This window comes from Oncorhynchus keta, chromosome 2 (genome assembly GCF_023373465.1).
Source record: "Oncorhynchus keta strain PuntledgeMale-10-30-2019 chromosome 2, Oket_V2, whole genome shotgun sequence".
Taxonomy (NCBI): Eukaryota; Metazoa; Chordata; class Actinopteri; order Salmoniformes; family Salmonidae; genus Oncorhynchus; species Oncorhynchus keta.
In genome coordinates, this window is record NC_068422.1 from 29,796,656 (window position 1) to 29,816,178 (window position 19,523).

At 45.6% G+C, this 19,523-nt stretch overlaps 1 protein-coding gene across 1 annotated transcript in view; it reads left to right on the forward strand.

Moving 5' to 3' along the window:
- Positions 1–19,523, forward strand: part of LOC118361153 (testican-2-like) — an 85,400-nt gene that overhangs the window by 58,592 nt on the left and 7,285 nt on the right. Inside the window, exons 3-8 of the mRNA XM_052474993.1 lie at positions 5,163–5,277; positions 6,219–6,324; positions 6,792–6,903; positions 10,951–11,085; positions 11,686–11,904; positions 16,086–16,148. Of these exons, the coding sequence (XP_052330953.1) occupies positions 5,163–5,277; positions 6,219–6,324; positions 6,792–6,903; positions 10,951–11,085; positions 11,686–11,904; positions 16,086–16,148 (750 nt within the window). The remainder of the gene's footprint in view (positions 1–5,162; positions 5,278–6,218; positions 6,325–6,791; positions 6,904–10,950; positions 11,086–11,685; positions 11,905–16,085; positions 16,149–19,523) is intronic.

Below are 19,523 nucleotides of genomic sequence, written 5' to 3' on the forward strand. Positions count from 1 at the left end.
TGCTTTAATTTGTTCTTGTATGCAGGAATCAGGATGATGGAATTGTGGTTGGGTTTACCAAATGGAGAGCGAGGGAGAGCTTTGTACGCGTCTCTGTGTGTGAAGTATAGGTGATCTAGAATTTTTTCCCTCTGGTTGCACATTTAACATGTTGATAGAAATCAGAAATATAAATCCACTCTGTTGGAGAGAGGGAGGCACTAGCATGTGTCTGGGCCTGCTAGCGGTGGCACATTTACCTGTACGGACGTTCTTTCACCCTTACATACCGGCCACCAGGCACATTTACCTGTACGGACGTTCTTTCACCCTTACATACCGGCCACCAGGCACATTTACCTGTACGGACGTTCTTTCACCCTTACATACCGGCCACCAGGCACATTTACCTGTACGGACGTTCTTTCACCCTTACATAACGGCCACCAAGCACATTTACCTGTACGGACGTTCTTTCACCCTTACATACCGGCCACCAGGCACATTTACCTGTACGGACGTTCTTTCACCCTTACACACCGGCCACCAGGCCCTCACAGCTTTGATGTCTACCTCAGGGTCGGGTCACAAGCCCCTCTGCATGTACCACTGGTCAGACCGCCTCCAGCAGTATAACATTAATCTGCAGTTTATGCCGGGCAGGGACAATGTGGAATCAGACTCTGCCCAGGTTAACTCCGAGGAGGACCTAATCCAGCTCCTATACTCACCTCTCCAAGATACAGTGTCGCTCAAGGAGCTGACCCAAGAATCAACCAACGACCCCACCTTCACGATCTTACAGGAATAAGTATCCAATGGCTGGCCTGCACAGCTCCCGTCGGAACTCCAACCATATGCCAAGTTCGAACATGAGCTGTCATGCTGGAATGACATATGTCTGGGTCACGGAAACTGCCCTGTCATACCAAGCAGCCTCAGAGGATAAGTGTTGGCCACGGCTCATGAGGGCCACCTTGGCATTGAGAAGCTAAAGCAGCGCTGCCGGGACCTGGTATGGTGGCCTGGCATCGATCATGATATCAAAGGGCTAGTACGTGACTGTGCTTCATGCCTTGTCAGTGGAAAGACAGGCCCACCTCTGCCACCACCACTGCAGACACTGGCCTGGCCCTCCCGTCCATGGGAACATATCCAACTGGACATCTGCGGTGATCTCTACAATGTGCCACATCACCAATGCTTCCTGGTGGTTGCATATGACCTACATTCAAAATGGCCAGAGGTCACACCCATGGGTTCTGTCACATCAGGGGCCGTTATAAACTTCCTGGATATGCTCTTTTCTATCTGGAGACTGCCTGCGACTCTGAACACGGACACTGACCCCTCAGCTGGTCACGGCCGAGGTCAGCAACAACATCCAAAGCAAGGGGATCAAGCAAATCAGAACAGCTTACTACCTTCCCCAGGAAGAGGTTCAATCAAACCCTGGAAAATGGACTGAGGGCTCACCTAGCTCAGGGTTGCTCAGAGTCCTTGTCGCAAACTCTGCTGCACTATAGAGCTACTCTGCACCTTCTTGTCAACACCGTGTCATGTTTGACGGCAGCTGGGCCCAGCAACATTTCAACTGACTGATGGCTCTCGCTGGCATGCCAGCCGACTGAGGAAGGTGCCACCTCCTGCATGTCCCCACTCTGCCATTGATGCCACCTTGAGTGGTTCACTACCGGTGGCAGACGTTCCCTTGGCCCTAGCTGAAGTACAAGAACCAGCCCCACAGGCACCTGTTGTTGTTGCTGCAGCACCCGCTCTGAACCCTCTAAGTGTGCGCTCTAGACCTGTTCACCTTCACTTTATCACTTCCTTTCATGCCTAGTTTAAAAGGGATGGGGATCACTGATTGTCTATTATAGCATCCATGATTCGTATCATCAATTGGACAGTCTATTTTGTTTATATGTTTTTTATCGGAAATGACTAAGTGATTTGGTGGTACTATTTCTGTTGTTTTATGAGATGCTACTCGTTGAGATAAACGTCAGCTTCAACTGAGAACAAGTGTTTGTTTGTTAAAAAAACAAACATAACAGGACTCGCTAAGGAGCGTTTCTAAGGAGAGAGGCCAGCGTGTGTATTGTGCAAGAGACATAGGCTGTACATTAGAAGCTTATTATGCATTATATTACTGTAGAATAGGCTATGCTGCAGCAAATGTAGGCCTACCTGTCACAAGGAAAAAGGTTACCATGATGAGATAGCTCTACATGCATTGTGAACTGTGCTCCATACTGAGATGGGCTGTCTGTCCGCACCCTGAGCGTTGATGATTCATCATGCAGAGAGAAGGCCGTAGAGGAGCCAGATGTAGACATGGCATATAATGTAACAGTTCCCTTTCATGTCATGCTGTTCATATAAATAATGTATTATAATTTACCGGTTTCTCACAGTTATTTATCCCGGGAAAAGGGAGTGGTTTTGGGCGGTAAATCTCGGCAACCAGGTTCAAGCTATTCAACCCTAGTCTGGTATGGCCAAAAGACTGTGTGCTGCCATTCCAGTCACTCCCAGTAGGCCTTGGAGCATTTTTATTTTTTATTTAACCTTTATTTAACCATGTAGAACAGTTGAGAATCAATTCTCATTTACAACTGCGACCTGGCCAAGATAAAGCAAAGCATTGCGACACAAACAACAACAGAGTTACACATGGGATAAACAAACGTACAGTCAATAACACAATATAATAGTCTATGTACAGTGTGAGAGAAGGAAGTAAGATTAGAGAGGTAAAGGCAATAAATAGGCCATAGTGGCGAAATAATGACAATTGATCAATTAAACACTGGAGTGATAGATGTGCATGTATTCCTTTTAACAGTTTTCTCCATTGGCCTGTAGAGGGGTCACACACGCTTGACAGGGGATTAGTGGCAAACACACATACAACTGAAATTCATCATGAACTGGAATAATTGGACCAATTGAACTTATTTGGCTCCTACACCGTTCACAGCACAAACAAATGGTGCACTCATGCGTTTAATGCAACAGCAGTAATGGAGTTTATAGAAATGTAAATGTTTATACTTGGCAGGCATGAATGGAGAAGGGTGTTTCAACGTGATTAGAGAGCTTGTATCATCACACAAGCCGTTGTTTCTAGAGATTATATCTGTCTCATAATTGGCCTGGACTATTGTTTGCATTCAAGACCAGGTCGTTTCTATTGCTCTGTTTGTCACTGTCAGAGTAGCCACTCATTTCTGTTAGTTGTGTGGTATTAAAAATGATTATGCTAATTTCATCTATCCAGCATGTAAAAAAAATGTAAAAAATCCAGACCCTGCACATTTAAAAAAAAATTGGAAATCCTAGAAACTTGTCTGCTCAACTGTATTCCACTACGCAAATTCAATTATAGATGCAATGCTTTATTATGGGCCTTTATTACACCCCTCTGGCAGCACCACCCAACTCAAAATGTCTTCCCTCAGCCATGCCAGGGGACTTTCCTCTTTTGTTCTCTTTTGCTCCTCTGTTGTTCTTCAAGCAGGGGGGGGGGGGGTCACGGATTCCCATCAGACCAACTCCTTGAATGCCCTACTCCTTGAAGTTTGCAGTTGTGTTTAGAAACACTATTTTGCTTTAAACATTTTTTTTTGACCCTTTAGTGTGTGTACTTTACTGTATTTATTCTTGGGATATCGCTTTTCAACAGAAAAAGTATAAAAATCGCTGGAGGAAGTCTTTTAATCCATGAGATTCAGCTGGGTTCCATCACAAGCCAGCTGGCACGCTCCTATCTGATTACTTCTAGCTTCAGGTGCAGGTGAGGGCGTGGATAGGAAGTTGCTACCCCTCACAGCACCACAGGTAGAAGAAATACCATTCTAGACCTACAAAATCTACAAAATCCATCTAGGCCCCTTGAAGAAAAAACATAATTGCGCCTAGGTCTTCCTCTACATAACATACTGTATAGTCTCTCGACATGCTATGCTCAACTACAGAGGAAGTGTTAAATGCATGGTTTTAGCATTGAACCACATGCTAACTGACACGTCAGAACACAAGAGCAACACCACCTGGAACAGACCCATTGAAAGAGCACAGTCCCTTGAAGGTCCTCCCCCTAGACCTAAGAACAGAGGGGGCCTATAATTGACAGCATCTGGACCTGGAAGGCCTGTTGATTGGCTTTATCTACTGGGTAGTGAAGTTGATGTCCATGTCACTGTAATGGCTATGTGAGGAAGTGGACTTCCACCTTCAGACATGTAAATATTGCCATTATTTGCCAAATGAATGAGTAGTCATGTTGAACAGGGGAGGGGAGGAGGGGAGGAGGGTCGGCAGGGTAGCCTAGTGGTTAGAGCGTTGGACTAGTAACCGGAAGGTTACAAGTTCAAACCCCCGAGCTGACAAGGTACAAATCTGTCATTCTGCCCCTGAACAAGGCAGTTAACCCACTGTTCCTAGGCCGTCATTGAAAATAAGAATTTGTTCTTAACTGACTTGCTTAGTAAAATAAAGGTAAAATAAATAAGAAAGAAAGAAAATGGAGAAAGTGGTCACAGCAGAATGTTACGGCTTTCTCGGTGTGAAGGAGAGTCGGACCAAAATGCAGCGTGTAGATTGCGATCCATGTTTATTAAACTGAAGCAACACAAATCTAAATACAAACACTACAAAGCTATAAACGTAACAAAAACCGAAACAGCCTAATACTGGTGCAAATAAACACAGACTAAGGACAATCACCCACGAAACACTCAAAGAACATGGCTGCCTAAATATGGTTCCCAATCAGAGACAACGATAAACACCTGCCTCTGATTGAGAACCACTTCAGACAGCCATAGACTTAACTAGAACACCCCACTAAGCTACAATCCCAATACCAACACACCACATACAAAAACCCATGCCACAATCTGGCCTGACCAAATAAATGAAGATAAACACAAAATACTTCGACCAGGGCGTGACACAGAAGGTTTACGCCAAGCATGGAAAGAGGCAAGCAAAGAGTGAAAGAGAACCGAATAGTCACAGGAAGAGAGAGCTGGTGAGAAACATACATACTGTAGGAAGAAAGATTGCTCTTCTCGTTTCCTCAGAAAAGGGCACGGAAAATGAGATGGATAAAGGGGAGGGAGAAGGCGAGAAACACCAAGAGATTTCTATCGTCTGATCTTCTTGTCTGTCCATAGATGTTGACACCACCAAGGACCCCTGTCAGAAGGTGAAGTGTAGCCGACACAAGGTGTGTATCGCCCAGGGATACCAAAGGGCTGTGTGTGTCAACCGCAAAAAGCTTGAGCACAGGTGAGTGTGTCTAGCCCTCAAGGAAGATGGTTGATGAATTTGACTTGCCATGCACTCAAAGAGACAAATGTGTGAGCGCACACACACATACTAACGCAAGCACGCGCACACACACACACACACACACACACACACACACACACACACACACACACACACACACACACACACACACACACACACACACACACTAACGCAAGCAAACACACACACACACACACACACACACACACACACACACACACACACTAACGCAAGCAAACACACACACACACACACACACACACACACATACTAACGCAAGCACACACACACTGTGGCCTTCAAGAACTAGATACAGTATGCTGTCACAGAATGAGAGTCTATTTCTATGGTTAGCACCCTAAAAGTGCTTTTCCCTCATTACAGCCTGAGGTTGAAGGATTCTGCTGCGCTGTAGACAGATGATTAAACACCTCTAGGCGTTCTGTACTGCACAGTTACTGTACGTTCCCAGGTTTAACTCTAGCTCTATAAATACCCTGTGGTTGTTATGATACGAGGAAGGATCCTCAGGACATGTCTGTGGATGTGTTACCGGGTAGAAAACAGCACAAGCTTTCAGTAAATGCAATATAAATATATAGTATTATTATGAGATGGAATTCATTCAAAACAAACGGATGTATACAACTCAGTTTACTGTAATGTTTCACGGGGGAAGTACTTTATTGTAGCTATGGTAAGCATTATAGAACCTCTGTTCCGTCTGTGTACTGGGTGAAGCATCCTGCTCAAGCACTGTGTGTGTGTGTGTGTGTGTGTGTGTGTGTGTGTGTGTGTGTGTGTGTGTGTGTGTGTGTGTGTGTGTGTGTGTGTGTGTGTGTGTGTGTGTGTGTGTGTGTGTGTGTGTGTGTGTGTGTGTGTGTGTGTGTGTGTGTGTGTGCGTGTGTGCTCTGTAGACTGAAGCAGCCTTCCCTGAGGTCTCCTGAGGGAGGATGCCGGCCCTGCCCCATCTCCTCCTCTGTTCCTGTGTGTGGCTCTGACGGACACAACTACGCGTCACAGGTATAGCAACACACATAGTGACGGGGGAATTGATTTCAATCCCAGATACAGATGAAATATTCATAAAGGTAACTGTCGACTGACTGTACACCTTCATTTGAATCTCTCTCCGAAACAAGCCTTTAGATGAATAGAGTCTTTTCATTTCCTGTTTCCTCTTCAACATATCATTTCTCAACAAGGTCAGAGACAGTCCCAGAAGACAAAGCATAAATCACTAAAAACACATGCGAGAGATGCCTCACCACAACAACCCTCTGGTCCTCCTGTTCCTCTGAGGCTATTTATCACGACCCTTTGGCATTGTGTTGTATATCTTTGGACACTGTTCACCTCTAACAGTATCTATACCATTATGTACATGTTCTAGATTCAGGAGAGACAACTCAACAGCCGTGTTTTAATTCACTGATAATCACCAGAAAACACAGAGAAACATAGCCTGGTAAGAAATGTGTGTGTTGCAGTGTAAACTGGAGCAGCAGGGGTGCCTCACAGGGAAGGAGCTGACTATGAAGTGTTCAGGTCTTTGTCCCTGTCCAACCACAGCGCCCATCACAGAGACAGAGGTCAAGCATGGTAAGGATGCACATGCAAACACACAAATGTGCACACACGCCCAAATGCACACACATGCTCACACACACGAAACTGCAATGCTATACAATGTCTCTCTCTCTCTCTCTCTCTCTCTCTCTCTCTCTCTCTCTCTCTCTCTCTCTCTCTCTCTCTCTCTCTCTCTCTCTCTCTCTCTCTCTCTCTCTCTCTCTCTCTCTCTCTCTCTCTCTCTCTCTCTCTCTCTCTCTCTCTCTCTCTCTCTCTCTCTCTCTCTCTCTCTCTCTCTCTCTCTCTCTCTCTCTCGGATCTTTTCCTAATGTGTAAACAGCAAAACAACACACGGAATCTGATATTTTTACTTACAATTTATAACACCTCTATATGTGGATTTAAATCCGGATACAAACCTGATCCTCCACATGTAACTTCTGTCTGGATTCTCAGATCAGATTTTTTTGCTATGAAGCATATTTTTTTGTTGCACATAACCTACCGTTACCAAGACAACACCCTCAACATTTAAAGGAACAGTGACAATAAATGAGCATAGCATCTGTATGCTATTTCAGATGCTACATCTTTTGAGTGAGCAAATCTGTAATAGGTCAAATGTAAAACTCTGTGTGGACAGTCAGTAAAAAAGATAGGATAGGTCTACGGAAGAAAAATCTGTGTAAACACAGCCATTGTGTGTGACAGTATTGAGTGGGATTGGTGGTCTATCCTCTCTGGGTTTAGACGAACGAGGCCTGAAATGGTGTCTGATCAGCCTGGCTCTACAGTGAGACATCACACTGACAAAATCTCTCTCTCTCTCTCTCTCTCTCTCTCTCTCTCTCTCTCTCTCTCTCTCTCTCTCTCTCTCTCTCTCTCTCTCTCTCTCTCTCTCTCTCTCTCTCTCTCTCTCTCTCTCTCTCTCTCTCTCTCTCTCTCTCTCTCTCTCTCTCTCTCCTTCTCCTTCTCTCCATTGCCTCATTATGCCAGCCTTAGAGGAAAGCCTATCAATAGATTATTAAGATGAGAGCTCCAACAATTTCTACAGCATCGTTTGATATTTCAATTATTGATTATAGTAAAATACAACGGACACAAAATGGACTCCAGCAAGACAATCGCTCTCTCCCCCTCTACCTCCTCCACTCTCCAGCCCTCTACAGGAAGTCATAATTACCCACTAATTAAACTCGGAGAGATATAGCAGTACTAATGGACTCAGCCATTTCATTCTCACTACTTTATTCGAGCTGCAAATCAAGACAATGGTCATGGACATGATTTCAGTCTATGTTCCAAATGGCACCCTATTCTGTATATAGCGTACTATGTTTGACCAGGGCTCATAGTAGTGCACCATATAGGGAATAGGGTGTAATTTGGGATGCAACCTGGATGTCATGACTTTTTCTTGAATTCAGCCACAGGCAGATAGATTAGAGAAAACACAGGGTACTCAATGTTGATTGGTAGGTGGTCGACAGCAGAGCTCAGAACCTCCACAGAGGAGAGAGACAGACGGCTACTGCTACAGTGAGTTTACATCTCTAACATCACTTGAACTTTTCACTGAGAGGCCACTACACGTGTGGACAACATCTGACCCGAGAATACAAATGGGATTGTAAACAAACATTCACCCTGTTGTGTCTAATACACCAGAGCAGCGTTTCGTTCCTCAGTTGAGCACCTTTTGCTCCCTTTTATTCAACCTGGGCTTGAGCGCGTCGTGGTGCATCGATTCTCATTCCTATGTACCGTGTCGTGTCTGATAAAGACAGTGATCTTCAACCCCAGTTTCAACTGTGGTAAATTCAATTAATTGGACATGATTTAGAAAGTCCCACACCTGTCTATATATATAAGGTCCAACAGTTGACATTGCATGTCAGAGAAAAACCACGCCATGAGGTCGAAGGAATTGTCTGTAGAGCTCCGAGACAGGATTGTGTCGAGGTACCAAAACATGTCTGCAGCATTGAAAGTCCAAGAACAACACAGTGGCCTCCATCATTCTTAAATGGAAGAAGTTTGAACCACCGAGACTCTTCCTAGAACTGGACGCCCGGCCAAACTGAGAAATCGGGTGAGAAGGGCCTTGGTCAGGGAGGTGACCAAGAACTAGAGGTCGAACGATTAATCGGAATGGCAGATTTAATTAGGGCCGATTTCAAGTTTTCATAACAATCGGAAATCAGTATTTTTGGAAGCCGATTTTGCTGATTTATTTAACTAGGCAAGTAAGTTAAGAACACATTCTTATTTTCAATGACGGCCTAGGAACGGTGGGTTCAGGAGCAAAACTACAGATTTTCACCTTGTCAGCTCAGGGGATACAATCTTGCAAACTTACAGTTAACTAGTCCAACACTCTAACCACCTGCCTCTCATTGCACTGCACGAGGAGCCTGCCTTTTACGCGAATGCAGTAGAAGCCAAGGTAAGTTGCTAGCTAGCATTAAACTTATCTTATAAAAAACTATCAATCAATCATAATCACTAGTTATAACTACACATGGTTGATAATATTACTAGTTTATCTAGCGTGTCCTGCGTTGCATATAATCGATGCAACGCTGGGGGATGATTTAACAAAAGCGCATTTGCGAAAAAAGCTAAATCGTTGGACGACTGTACCTAACCATAAACACCAATGCCTTTCATGCTGTGGGGATGTTTTTCAGCGGCAGGGACTGGGAGACTAGTCAGGGTCGAGGGAAAGATGAATGGACCAAAGTACAGAGAGATCCTTGATGAAACCTGCAACAGAGCCCTCAGGACCTCAGACTGGGGTAAAGCTTCACCTTCTAACAGGACAACGACCCTAAACACACAGCCAAGACAATGCAGGAGTGGCTTCAGGACAAGTGTCTGAATGTCCTTGAGTGGCCCAGCGAGAGCACAGACTTGAACCAGATTGAGCATCTCTGGAGAGACCTGAAAATAGCTGTACAGCAACACACCCCATCCAACCTGAAACAGCTTGAGAGGATCTGCAGAGAAGAGTGGGAGAAACTCCCCAAATACAGTTGTGCCAAGCTTGTAGCATCATACCCAAGAAGACTTCAGGCTGTAATCACTGTCAAAGGTGCTTCAACAAAGTACTGAGTAAAGGGTCTGAGTGCTTATGTAAATGTACAATAAGTTTTCTAAAAATCATTTTTTTATTTTTCATTATGGGGTATTGTGTGTAGATTGATGAGGGAAAAACTAATGTAATCAATTTTAGAATAAGGCTGTAATGTAACAAAATGTGGAAAAAGTCAAGTGGTCTGAATACTTTCCGAATGTACTATATATATTTATTGGGGGGGGGGTTGAAATTCTTTTTTGGGATGGAAAAACACTTTCAGTGTTAACTTAAACAACTAAAAACAGATATAAAGTATGTAGAAAAGATTATGGACCTATATATATATTTTTGTAATATAATCTTTGAGGACAAACAACCACCAAAATAAAAAGATAGACAGTCAGGGAAAATAACAAAATAAATGCATTTACCAGTATAAAATATGTTATTATGTTTGATCAATAGAACACAGTATTAGCCATGGTACAATGCATCGGATTTCAGGAAAATAGCTTTACAACTGCTAAATGGCAGAATATGCAGAATATGTAGAATCATAGGAAATTTGCTTTAAAACGACAAAGTTCTTTCGCAGCTGCATGGCAAAAATGTCTCTACACTGCCCAGATGGGGGATGCAAACATTTTCTCAATAATGTAACTGCGCTGACCCCCCCTGCCATGCCCACCACCGAAGACCCTTTTTGATTCAGAAAGAAAAACCTGATTGGGCGATGCATCATCCTAAATAAAGTTCATAGTAAATTACATGGACAGCACACAAACATATAGTGCCTTCAGAAAGTATTCATACCACTTGACTTATTTCACATTATGTTGTGTTACAGCCTGATTTCAAAACTGATTCAATCTTCTTTTTTCACCAATCTACACAGAATACCCCTTAATGACAAAGTGAAAACATGTTTTTGTAATGTTTTCAAATTGATTGAAATTTAAATACAGAAATATCTCATTTACATAAGTAAATCTCTCTCTCAGAGAGTTGTACAGGGCAGGACCTCTCTGATCTGGGGGAGAGGCTGAGGGACTGGTTCCAGCTGCTGCAGGGCAATGCCAAGCTGAACAACAGCAGAACTGGAGGCAGCAACCCAGCAGTGGCTAACACTGGATCAGGTAAGAGATAGAGATGTGGTCCTTCTGTAGCTCAGTTGGTAGAGCATGGCGCTTGTAACGCCAGGGTAGTGGGTTCGATTCCCGGGACCACCCATACGTAGAATGTATGCACACATGACTGTAAGTCGCTTTGGATAAAAGCGTCTGCTAAATGGCATTTATTATTATTATATATAGATCCGATGCAGAGCCTGGGGTCTAGAGGTAACGTAAACTCCTCTCCCCACCAGAGACGGTGGTTCAAATTCCTCTCCAACCCTTTCATCTCCTTATCCCACATGTCTGTCTCACCCTATGTCATTGCATAAATGTCTCAATAAAGTAAACAAATACAGTAGATTAGAAGAAAAAAAAAGAGACAGCTAAGTTATTATAGGGCCAGCACTGCATCAGGTCAGATTAAAATAGGACCAGCAACATACTGTATCAGATGCAACAGTGAAGACATTCTCCTTTCTTTTGCAATCTAGTGACATTTTACATTTTACCACTGTTATAAATATTTGATCTGTATATGAAGATTATAACTCATTTCCCCTCCCCCTTTTCACTGTGTGTGTGTGTCTCTCTCTAATATGTGTCTCATATCTCTGTCTGTAGTCATGGACAGGAACGTGGTGGCCAGCTGTAAGGACTCTATAGGTTGGATGTTCTCAAAGCTGGACACCAACAGTGATCTGTATCTGGACCAGGCCGAGCTGGCAGCCATTAACCTGGACAAGTATGAGGTCTGCATCCGACCCTTCTTCAACTCCTGCGATTCCTACAGGGATGGGAAGGTTTCTACAGCCGAGTGGTGCCTCTGCTTCTGGAGACAGAGTGAGTATACTGTGGGGAGAGGAGTGTGTGTCTGTGAGGGAGTGAGTATACTGTGGGGAGAGGGGTGTGTGTCTGTGAGGGAGTGAGTATACTGTGGGGAGAGGGGTGTGTGTCTGTGAGGGAGTGACAGAGTGTGTGTCACTGTGGGTGGGTGTGTGTGAGAGAGAGTGAGACGCTAAGGTCTGCACCGTTGCCTGGTAACTCTGTTTCCAGAGAGTGAATATGGGGGATATTGTGTGTGTAGATGGGGGGTGGAATGTGTGTGTGTCCGTGTGCAGTTATGTGTGTTTTTCATGTAACGTGGCATTCAGAGGGAGTGAGTATACTGTGGGGAGAGGAGTGTGTGTCTGTGAGGGAGTGAGTATACTGTGGGGAGAGGTGTGTGTCTGTGAGGGAGTCAGTATACTGTGGGGAGAGGAGTGTGTGTCTGTGAGGGAGAGGGGTGTGTGTCTGTGAGGGAGTGAGTATACTGTGGGGAGAGGAGTGTGTGTCTGTGAGGGAGAGGGTGTGTGTCTGTGAGGGAGTGAGTATACTGTGGGGAGAGGAGTGTGTGTCTGTGAGGGAGTGAGTATACTGTGGGGAGAGGGGTGTGTGTCTGTGAGGGAGTGAGGATACTGTGGGGAGAGGGGTGTGTGTCTGTGAGGGAGTGACAGAGTGTGTGTCACTGTGGGTGGGTGTGTGTGAGAGAGAGTGAGACGCTAAGGTCTGCACCGTTGCCTGGTAACTCTGTTTCCAGAGAGTGAATATGGGGGATATTGTGTGTGTAGATGGGGGGTGGAATGTGTGTGTGTCCGTGTGCAGTTATGTGTGTTTTTCATGTAACGTGGCATTCAGAGGGAGTGAGTATACTGTGGGGAGAGGAGTGTGTGTCTGTGAGGGAGTGAGTATACTGTGGGGAGAGGTGTGTGTCTGTGAGGGAGTCAGTATACTGTGGGGAGAGGAGTGTGTGTCTGTGAGGGAGAGGGGTGTGTGTCTGTGGGGGAGTGAGTATACTGTGGGGAGAGGAGTGTGTGTCTGTGAGGGAGAGGGTGTGTGTCTGTGAGGGAGTGAGTATACTGTGGGGAGAGGAGTGTGTGTCTGTGAGGGAGTGAGTATACTGTGGGGAGAGGGGTGTGTGTCTGTGAGGGAGTGAGGATACTGTGGGGAGAGGGGTGTGTGTCTGTGAGGGAGTGAGTATACTGTGGGGAGAGGGGTGTGTGTCTGTGAGGGAGTGAGTATACTGTGGGGAGAGGGGTGTGTGTCTGTGAGGGAGTGAGTATACTGTGGGGAGAGGGGTGTGTGTCTGTGAGGGAGTGAGTATACTGTGGGGAGAGGAGTGTGTGTCTGAGGGAGAGGGGTGTGTGTCTGTGAGGGAGTGAGTATACTGTGGGGAGAGGAGTGTGTGTCTGTGAGGGAGTGAGTATACTGTGGGGAGAGGGGTGTGTGTCTGTGAGGGAGTGAGTATACTGTGGGGAGAGGAGTGTGTGTCTGTGAGGGAGTGAGTATACTGTGGGGAGAGGGGTGTGTGTCTGTGAGGGAGGGAGTGAGTATACTGTGGGGAGAGGGGTGTGTGCCTGTGAGGGAGTGAGTATACTGTGGGGAGAGGAGTGTGTGTCTGTGAGGGAGTGAGTATACTGTGGGGAAAGGAGTGTGTGTCTGTGAGGGAGTGAGTATACTGTGGGGATAGGGGTGTGTGTCTGTGAGGGAGTGAGTATACTGTGGGGAGAGGGGTGTGTGTCTGTGAGGAAGTGAGTATACTGTGGGGAGAGGGGTGTGTGTCTGTGAGGGAGTGAGTATACTGTGGGGAGAGGGGTGTGTGTCTGTGAGGGAGTGAGTATACTGTGGGGAGAGACGTGTGTGTCTGTGAGGGAGTGACAGAGTGTGTGTCACTGTGGGTGTGTGAGAGAGTGAGTATACTGTGAGGAGAGGGGTGTGTCTGTGAGGGAGTCAGTATACTGTGGGGAGAGGAGTGTGTGTCTGTGAGGGAGAGGGGTGTGTGTCTGTGAGGGAGTGAGTATACTGTGGGGAGAGGAGTGTGTGTCTGTGAGGGAGAGGGTGTGTGTCTGTGAGGGAGTGAGTATACTGTGGGGAGAGGAGTGTGTGTCTGTGAGGGAGTGAGTATACTGTGGGGAGAGGAGTGTGTGTCTGTGAGGGAGAGGAGTGTGTGTCTGTGAGGGAGTGAGTATACTGTGGGGAGAGGGGTGTGTGTCTGTGAGGGAGTGAGGATACTGTGGGGAGAGGGGTGTGTGTCTGTGAGGGAGTGAGTATACTGTGGGGAGAGGGGTGTGTGTCTGTGAGGGAGTGAGTATACTGTGGGGAGAGGGGTGTGTGTCTGTGAGGGGTGAGTATACTGTGGGGAGAGGAGTGTGTGTCTGAGGGAGAGGGGGGTTTGTCTGTGAGGGAGTGAGTATACTGTGGGGAGAGGAGTGTGTGTCTGTGAGGGAGTGAGTATACTGTGGGGAGAGGGGTGTGTGTCTGTGAGGGAGTGAGTATACTGTGGGGAGAGGGGTGTGTGTCTGTGAGGGAGTGAGTATACTGTGGGGAGAGGGGTGTGTGTCTGTGAGGGAGGGAGTGAGTATACTGTGGGGAGAGGGGTGTGTGCCTGTGAGGGAGTGAGTATACTGTGGGGAGAGGAGTGTGTGTCTGTGAGGGAGTGAGTATACTGTGGGGAAAGGAGTGTGTGTCTGTGAGGGAGTGAGTATACTGTGGGGATAGGGGTGTGTGTCTGTGAGGGAGTGAGTATACTGTGGGGAGAGGGGTGTGTGTCTGTGAGGAAGTGAGTATACTGTGGGGAGAGGGGTGTGTGTCTGTGAGGGAGTGAGTATACTGTGGGGAGAGGGGTGTGTGTCTGTGAGGGAGTGAGTATACTGTGGGGAGAGACGTGTGTGTCTGTGAGGGAGTGACAGAGTGTGTGTCACTGTGGGTGTGTGAGAGAGTGAGTATACTGTGAGGAGAGGGGTGTGTGTCTGTGAGGGAGTGACAGAGTGTGTGTCACTGTGGGTGTGTGAGAGAGTGAGTATACTGTGGGGAGAGGGGTGTGTGTCTGTGAAGGAGTGAGTATACTGTGGGGAGAGGAGTGTGTGTCTGTGAGGGAGTGAGTATACTGTGGGGAGAGGAGTGTGTGTCTGTGAGGGAGTGAGTATACTGTGGGGAGAGGGGTGTGTGTCTGTGAGGGAGTGAGTATACTGTGGGGAGAGGGGTGTGTGTCTGTGAGGGAGTGAGTATACTGTGGGGAGAGGGGTGTGTGTCTGTGAGGGAGTGAGTATACTGTGGGGAGAGACGTGTGTGTCTGTGAGGGAGTGAGTATACTGTGGGGAGCGGGGTGTGTGTCTGTGAGGGAGTGACAGAGTGTGTGTGACTGTGGGTGGGTGTGTGTGAGAGAGAGTGAGACGCTAAGGTCTGCACCGTTGCCTGGTAACTCTGTTTCCAGAGAGTGAATATGGGGGATATTGTGTGTGTAGATGGGGGGTGGAACGTGTGTGTGTCCGTGTGCAGTTATGTGTGTTTTTCATGTAACGTGGCATTCAGAGTTCCCTACTGTGGCCATGGCTACACAACGTACAGGTATAGAAAACTCTGTGTCCTCTCTCCTCTCTCTCGCCCCTCACCCTTTTTGCCCCTCTCACGGTCCATCACAGTTTGTCTCCCCCATTGTTGTTTTGGGGGAATGGCCACCATTGTGCAGTAACAACATGACTGTAGCTTGTTGACAGGCTGGTCCTCCCAGAGCTCTCACAGACTGTATGTGTGTCAGCCAAGCAGCCGAGCAGAAACCAGACGAGACCTGTGTTTACCACTGGACCTGGCTGGAGCCACTGACTGTGTTCCAAATGGCACCTTATTCCCTGTCTAGTGCACTACTTTTTGCCAGAGCCCATTAAAGTAGTGCACTATGTAGGGGATAGGGTGTCATTTTGGGCACGACTTCTGTGGAGTCCAAGTCCACTGCATAGCCTACAGAGGGGCGAACCTGAGAAACACAGTAGTTCAAAGTAGCATTTAAATCATGCATAATAACGGGAGGTTTGTGTGAATGTTTGACTTCTGAATTATTTTCTACAGATTTCCTATGCCTTGATTTCAAAGTTTACCGTTGACTTACCAATAAAAGCTCAACCCAATGTGTACACAAGCACACGTGTGCTTTAGTGTTTGTGTGTATTGGAGTGATGAACTGAAGCGTTGGTGTGTTTCCCCCTCAGAGCCCCCCTGCCTGGCTGAGCTGGAGAGGATCCAAGTCCAGGAGGGAGGCAAGAACAAACTGGGTATGCATTATGTTCCTGCATGATTCACATTTCCCAGATGAACATGTGTGCTTTGTGCTTGAGTGAACATTTGTGTGCCAGTGTGGGCCACACGTTAGTGTGCGTATGCACACTGTGTGTGTATGTGTATGTGTATGTGTATGTGTGTGTGTGTGTGTGTGTGTGTGTGTGTGTGTGTGTGTGTGTGTGTGTATCACTGAGGAGTTTCATTAAACAGATGCCAAGCAGAAGGCAGGGATAATCCCCCGATCAGCCCGGTGGATTATAGCTCCATACAGACAAACGGCTCTGCAGGAACCAGGGTGTGTGTGTGTGCAGTGGTGGGAAAAGTACTCAATTGTCATACTTGAGTAAAAGTAAAGCTACCTTAATAGAAAATGACTCAAGTGAAAGTCACCCAGTAAAATACTACTTGAGTAAAAGTCTAAAAGTATTTGGTTTTTAAATATGTTTAAGTATCAAAAGTAAATGTAATTGCTAAAATATACTTAAGTATCAAAAGTACAAGTGAAAATATATGTTTCTTATTCCTTATATTAAGCCAACCAGACAGAAAAATGGTCCTGTTTTTATTTATTTATGGATAGCTAGGGGTATACTCCAACACCCCAACAAATAAAGCATTTGTGTTTAGTGTCTGAAAGATTAGAGGCCAGAGTGATGTCCAGGGATTTTCTCTTGATAAGTGTGTGAATTGGACTATTTTCCTGTGCTGCTAGGCATTGAGTACTTTTGTGTGTCAGGGAAAATGTATGGAGTAAAAAGTACATACTTTTCTTTAGGAATGTAGTGAAGTCAAAAATATAAATAGTGACGTAAAGTACAGATACTCAAGAAAGGTACTTAAGTAGTACTTCAAAGTATTTTTTACTTAAGTACTTTACTCCACTGTGTGTGTGATGCTAACCACATGGCAGTGTGTGTGTCTGTGACACAATGCGGACTGTGCGTGTGTGTGTTATGCAATACACTGAGTGTACAAAAATGTAAGGAACATGACATAGACTGACCAGGTGAATCCAGGTGAAAGCTGTGATCCCTTATTGATGTCACTTATTAAATCCACTTCAATCAGTGTAGATGAAGGGGAGGAGACAGGTTGAAGAATGATTTTTAAGCCTTGAGACAATTAAGACATGGATTGTGTATGTGTGCCATTCAGAGGGTGAATGGGCAAGACAAAAGATTTAAGTGCCTTTGAACGTGGTATGGTAGTAGGTGCCAGGCGCACCGGTTTGAGTGTGTCAAGAACTGCAACACTGATGTTTTTCACGCTCAACTGTTTCCGTTGTGTATAAAGAATGGTCCACCACCCAAAGGACATCCAGCCAACTTGACACAACTGTGGGAAGCATTGGAGTCAACTTGGGCCAGCCTATCTGTGGAATGCTTTCCACACCTTGTCGTCCATGCCCCGACGAATTGAGGCTGTTCTGAGGTCAAACGGGGATGCAGTTCAGTATTAGAATGGTGTTCCTTGTTAGTAGACTCGGTGTATATCGTATGTAAGGTTTTCGTGTTTGTGTGTGTTTGCATGTTTGTGCGCGCTTGTGCATGCATGCATATCGTGGGTACTGTGTATGTGTGTGTGTGTGTGTGTGTGTGTGTACTGTATGTGTGTGTGTTGCTGACTTGGCTAAGCTGTGTATCAAGGCTCCTCAAGGACACGGAGTGGAGCAGAGAGGAGGCTGGGCAAATTTTGCCAGTGATACTCAGACACAGTTCCCTTGAAAGCCAATCACTCAGGGACTAGAGGGCTGCCTCAGCTGATAAGAACACAACCCAATGCAATGTTATGTCATTTATTTGCATGAACACATTTTTCAACTTATTCTCTCACTTACATTATAGAAGTCCTATGACATTATAGAAGTCCTATGACATCTGTATGCAGGTCTAACTGTAGATGTTAACCTGCACACATCAGCAAGTCAGATGAAGATCTGCCATCTGTATGCAGGTCTAACTGTAGATGTTAACCTGCACACATCAGCAAGTCAGATGAAGATCTGCCATCTGTATGCAGGTCTAACTGTAGATGTTAACCTGCACACATCAGCAAGTCAGATGAAGATCTGCCATCTGTATGTAGGTCTAACTGTAGATGTTAACCTGCACACATCAGCAAGTCAGATGAAGATCTGCCATCTGTATGCAGGTCTAACTGTAGATGTTAACCTGCACACATCAGCAAGTCAGATGAAGATCTGCCATCTGTATGCAGGTCTAACTGTAGATGTTAACCTGCACACATCAGCAAGTCAGATGCTTTTTCAATATGGATCTCTTGATTCAACAGAATAAATGAAGAAAAATAAAACTCACAATTAACATTTTATTTACAAATAGCCTGGTTCTCCAACAGTGATTAAAAATAAGCACCAAAGACCCGAAAATAACAAACCAAAAAAGAATGAACAATGCAGATAAGGTGTCATGAACAGGTGTGCCAGTTGAGAGTTGCTCTCTGTTCTCATAAGTGTTGCAGGGCAGTCATTTTTCCTGTGTGGTTGAAGGTGGCGATGCCTCTCGGGTACACAGCCAGTGGTTTATTCTGGCAGTCCTCCACGAGCTGCTTCAATTCCTGCTCGCTGCTGCGCAGAAGTTGCAACTTTAGTAGCGGTTGACTACCAGCGAGGTACTGCTCCTTCTGCAGTGTCATCCTATGCTGTTGTAGTTGCAAGGCATCGAAGAACTAACAAATTGTGGGTTTTGTAATAATATAATATAATAATATATGCCATTTAGCAGACGCTTTTATCCAAAGCGACTTACAGTCATGTGTGCATACATTCTACGTATGGGTGGTCCTGGGGATTGAACCCACTACCCTGGCATTACAAGCGCCATGCTCTACCAACTGAGCTACAGAAGGACCTTGTCACTGTGGAATAGGTAATATGCCCAACAAACGACCGACAACAGCCCTTTGGGATGTTATTGGCTTTCCCCATTTCCTTCAGGACAGCATCTTTGTAGTTCCACATTTCTGAAGTCCAAAGATCGAAACATTTGCCATTGTCTTTAACCTTGTTGCAATAGCCTATTATACATATTATACTCACATTACTATTAGTATATAATTATTAGCCTATTAGTAGGGCCTATTTTGTTAGATTATTTAGTGTTATTAGTAGTATAATAACATTGCATGTACTAATGAAATTACTGGCCTACAGACATCAAGACAAGTACATACCCATGGCAAATTCCGGTGCTCTTCTGCGTTGCTTTTTTACCCTTGTCCATCGGGCGCCCAATCCATGTGTCCTCAAAGTTGGCCACAAATGTGGACAGCGCCGTGTCCTGAAAGAACAGATTTTGCTTCATCTCCTTGAAACATCTCACCACTTCAGCGGGCGGGGACAAATGTCA